This window comes from Elaeis guineensis, chromosome 3 (assembly GCF_000442705.2).
Source record: "Elaeis guineensis isolate ETL-2024a chromosome 3, EG11, whole genome shotgun sequence".
Taxonomy (NCBI): domain Eukaryota; kingdom Viridiplantae; phylum Streptophyta; class Magnoliopsida; order Arecales; family Arecaceae; genus Elaeis; species Elaeis guineensis.
The window spans coordinates 98,377,337-98,380,777 of NC_025995.2; the positions used below are offsets into that span (position 1 = coordinate 98,377,337).

The 3,441-nt window shown below is 45.0% G+C and overlaps 1 protein-coding gene across 1 annotated transcript; it reads left to right on the forward strand.

The window, feature by feature from the left end:
* The first annotated feature begins 660 nt into the window (after nt 1-660).
* On the forward strand, nt 661-2,411 carry LOC140856536 (7-deoxyloganetin glucosyltransferase-like). The gene is made up of 2 exons (XM_073254123.1): nt 661-1,276; nt 1,379-2,411. The coding sequence occupies exons 1-2, from the start codon at nt 769-771 to the stop codon at nt 2,299-2,301; spliced, it is 1,431 nt and encodes a 476-aa protein (XP_073110224.1). The 5' UTR covers nt 661-768; the 3' UTR covers nt 2,302-2,411.
* Nucleotides 2,412-3,441: the final 1,030 nt, after the last annotated feature.

Consider the following 3,441-nt stretch of genomic DNA (forward strand, 5'->3'; position numbering starts at 1 on the left):
TGCACCCAAGATACGGATCAAACCCTGCACCCTTTGTCCAAATGGCAAGGAGTGATATCAGGCTTAATAAACATTTACTGACTGCCACGGCAGTCTTGCGAATTCTTACCCCATTTGGGATTAGATACATAGGTGTTAATCAAGGGCATGTTATTTAGCCAGTCATTTCACTCCCATGTAGAGCCGGTGCACCGAGCAAGGAGTTGGAAGAGGAAAGTAATCATATGCCACAGACTGGTGATTGATGTTTGGCATTTTCCCTGGCCTGAATCCGTAGTTTCCAGGCCAGCCGTAAGTCGGCACAAACGGGCATCCCAAGGCGTTCGTACAACCAAGCCGGATAGGTCACAGTTTGGGAACACGTAAAAACACGTGTATAAAATGTAGACGTAAGGTGTAACTGTTGACCACCTTCCCGCCAAACTGGGCCGCTACCGCCTTCCATTCCTTCCGAGTTTCCGCCCCAGTAAGTATCATATTTTCCCATGCGATATCAGAAAGATATTTTCATATGGATGGATGTTGATCAATAATTTGAATTGCACCGCTCGCTGTTGACCCAACAAAGACGGGACGCTTTTTCTTACGGCATTTTTTTAACCAACAAGACACTCCTCCCTACGGCTACATAAATCTCGGTGGCCAAGCCCTCTACATCTACCAAAGAGGACCCAAGCCCTTTGCTTCCTTCAACCAAAATAAAGAAAAAAGCCCTTTCGGTGCGCGCACAGGCACAGAGAGAGAGAGAGAGAGAGAGAAAGAGGAAATATGGGTCCCATTCCAGAGAAGCCTCATGCAGTGTGCATCCCCTACCCAGCCCAAGGCCACATAACCCCCATGCTTAAGCTAGCCAAGCTCCTCCATTACCATGGCTTCTACATCACCTTTGTCAACACCCACTTCAACCACAACCGCCTCCTCAGGTCCGGAGCCATCTCTTCCCTCGACAGCCTCCCGGACTTTCGCTTCGAGTCCATCCCGGACGGCCTCCCTCCTACCGACGAGGATGCCACCCAAGACATCCCCTCCCTTTGCGATTCCATCGCAAAAAATTGCCTTCCCCCCTTCCGTGACCTTATAACTAAGCTCAACGACCCTTCCTCTCCTACGCCGATGGTGTCATGCATAGTTTCTGATGGGGTCATGAGCTTCACCCTCGATGCTGCGAAGGAGCTCCAAATCCCCGAGGTCTTGTTCTGGACCACTAGTGCATGTGGCATGATGGGCTACCTCCACTATCAACATCTCACGGAAAGAGGCATCTTTCCTCTCAAAGGTTACTAGCTAACTTTAATTTCTCAAGTTAAACCAATAGATACCGCCACATTAATATCGATTCATCAATAATTACTGTTCTTTCCTCTTAATTGGTGCGCAGATGCCAGTGATCTCACCAACGGATATCTCGACACACCCATCGATTGGATATCGGGGATGAAGAATGTCCGGCTAAGGGACTTGCCCACCTTCCTTCGTACGCTGGACCCCAAGGACATCATGTTCAATTACTGTAATCGTGAGGCCCAGAGATCATCCATGGGGTCGGCGATCATATTAAACACCTTCGATGAATTCGAACATTTTGTATTGGATGCGATGGCATCGATGCTCCCTCCTATCTACACCATAGGCCCTTTATCCTTGCTCTCTCGCCAAATCACCACGGGCCCTTTAACATCGATAAGCTCGAACCTGTGGAAGGAGGACAAAACTTGCTTGGAGTGGCTCCAAGGGAGAGAGCCCGGGTCAGTCGTGTACGTGAACTATGGAAGCATTACGGTGATGACGAACGAGCAGCTGATCGAGTTCGCGTGGGGGCTGGCTAACAGCAAGCATGATTTCTTGTGGGTGATCAGACCTGACCTCGTGAAAGGAGACACAGCCATGCTTCCACAAGAGTTCTTGAACGAGACCAAGGAGAGGGGTCTGCTAGCGAACTGGTGCCCCCAGGAGGCGGTGCTCTCACACCCGTCCATCAGAGTGTTCTTGACTCATAGCGGATGGAATTCGATGCTGGAGAGTATATGCGGTGGAGTGCCGGTGATAAGCTGGCCATTCTTTGCTGAGCAGCCGACCAATTGCAGGTATGCCTGCACGGAGTGGGGCATTGGAATGGAGATTGACAACAACGTAAAGAGAGGGGATGTGGAGAGGTTGGTGAGGGAGTTGATGGTAGGGGAGAAGGGAAAGGAGATGCGGAGGAGGGCGGTGGAGTGGAAGGAGAGTGCAACCAGAGCAACGCAACCAGGTGGCTCCTCTTTTCAGAATTTCGAAAGGTTAGTTAAGGAGGCACTGCTTTGAAGATGTGTTCGCATAGATTAAAGTAGCCAGATGTATGGAACTTGGAGTAACGGAACAGTTTGTTCCCTGTGGTCGTAATATGGACAATAAAAAACTCTGACGCATGCTCTGATGGTAGCGTAGAATTTTTTTTTAAAAAAAAAGATCGGATTTATTATAACAATCTTCTGGATACATCTATGAAAATTAAAAAATAAAATATATGCAAAATAACAAAAAAAACCTATGCAAGTCAAGTGGAAAAGGTTTGATCTGGCCCAAGTCTAATCCGCAAACTCTTTTTGTTTAAGAATTTTCTCCACGTTTGCTTCTCTGAGGGAAATGGTTTACTTTCTCGGATTAAGAAAACAACCTCCATCAGCAGGATTTTGGTTTTAAAATTATATCTCAGTCGGTCCATGTTGCCGATTGAATTGCTTATTATTACTAACCATTCTAAAGCTTTGGAGGAGTCCAATGTATAAACCATGATTATTTTTGAGCTTTAGGTTATGGGTCAAGGGGTTGAATCTTCGCATATGTGAAGTATTGTCCGCTTTGGCTCATGATCATTTTTGGACTTCAGTGGGCCTTAAGTTTCAGTGGATTTTGGTCATTTAAAGTCTCACGGTTATGTCATTTAAAAAGTACCTCACGTAGGAGAGAAGATTTTAACTTATATAAGTCATACTCTTTCTTGACTCTAATCGATGTGAGATTAAAAAAATCATCTCTATACTATAATAACATATATATTAAATAATGAGACAGCTGTTCATTGAGAGACCAACTATGATGGATAAGGATGGTAATAACCTCTGTACATTGACAAAGATCGTGGACCAGATAAGGAGTGGAGGTACCATTGGCTCCCTAAAATCAATGATTTTAAAATGGATAGTGCATTATGCAATGCAGTGATTGACACCATAAACTCATTGAAATATCCCTATCTTTTATCTATCTATCTATATAGATTTTAAAATAGATAGTTCATTATACAATGATTGACACCATGAAAGGAGGGGAATATCTCAAACCAGGCATTTTGCAAAAAATACAACCTGAACCCACGAACATTGCAATGTACTTCTCCTTCTTTGGCAGTAAATCTAATACCGTCTCTTGACATCTACATGGGACTTATTTAAACCAATTTGT

Coding starts and splice junctions, on each gene's coding strand:
- LOC140856536 (XM_073254123.1), top strand. CDS start 769: ATGGGTCCCATTCCAGAGAAGCCTCATGCAGTGTGCATCCCCTACCCA. Junction 1,277..1,378: donor AGGCATCTTTCCTCTCAAAG/GTTACTAGCTAA, acceptor ATTGGTGCGCAG/ATGCCAGTGATCTCACCAAC.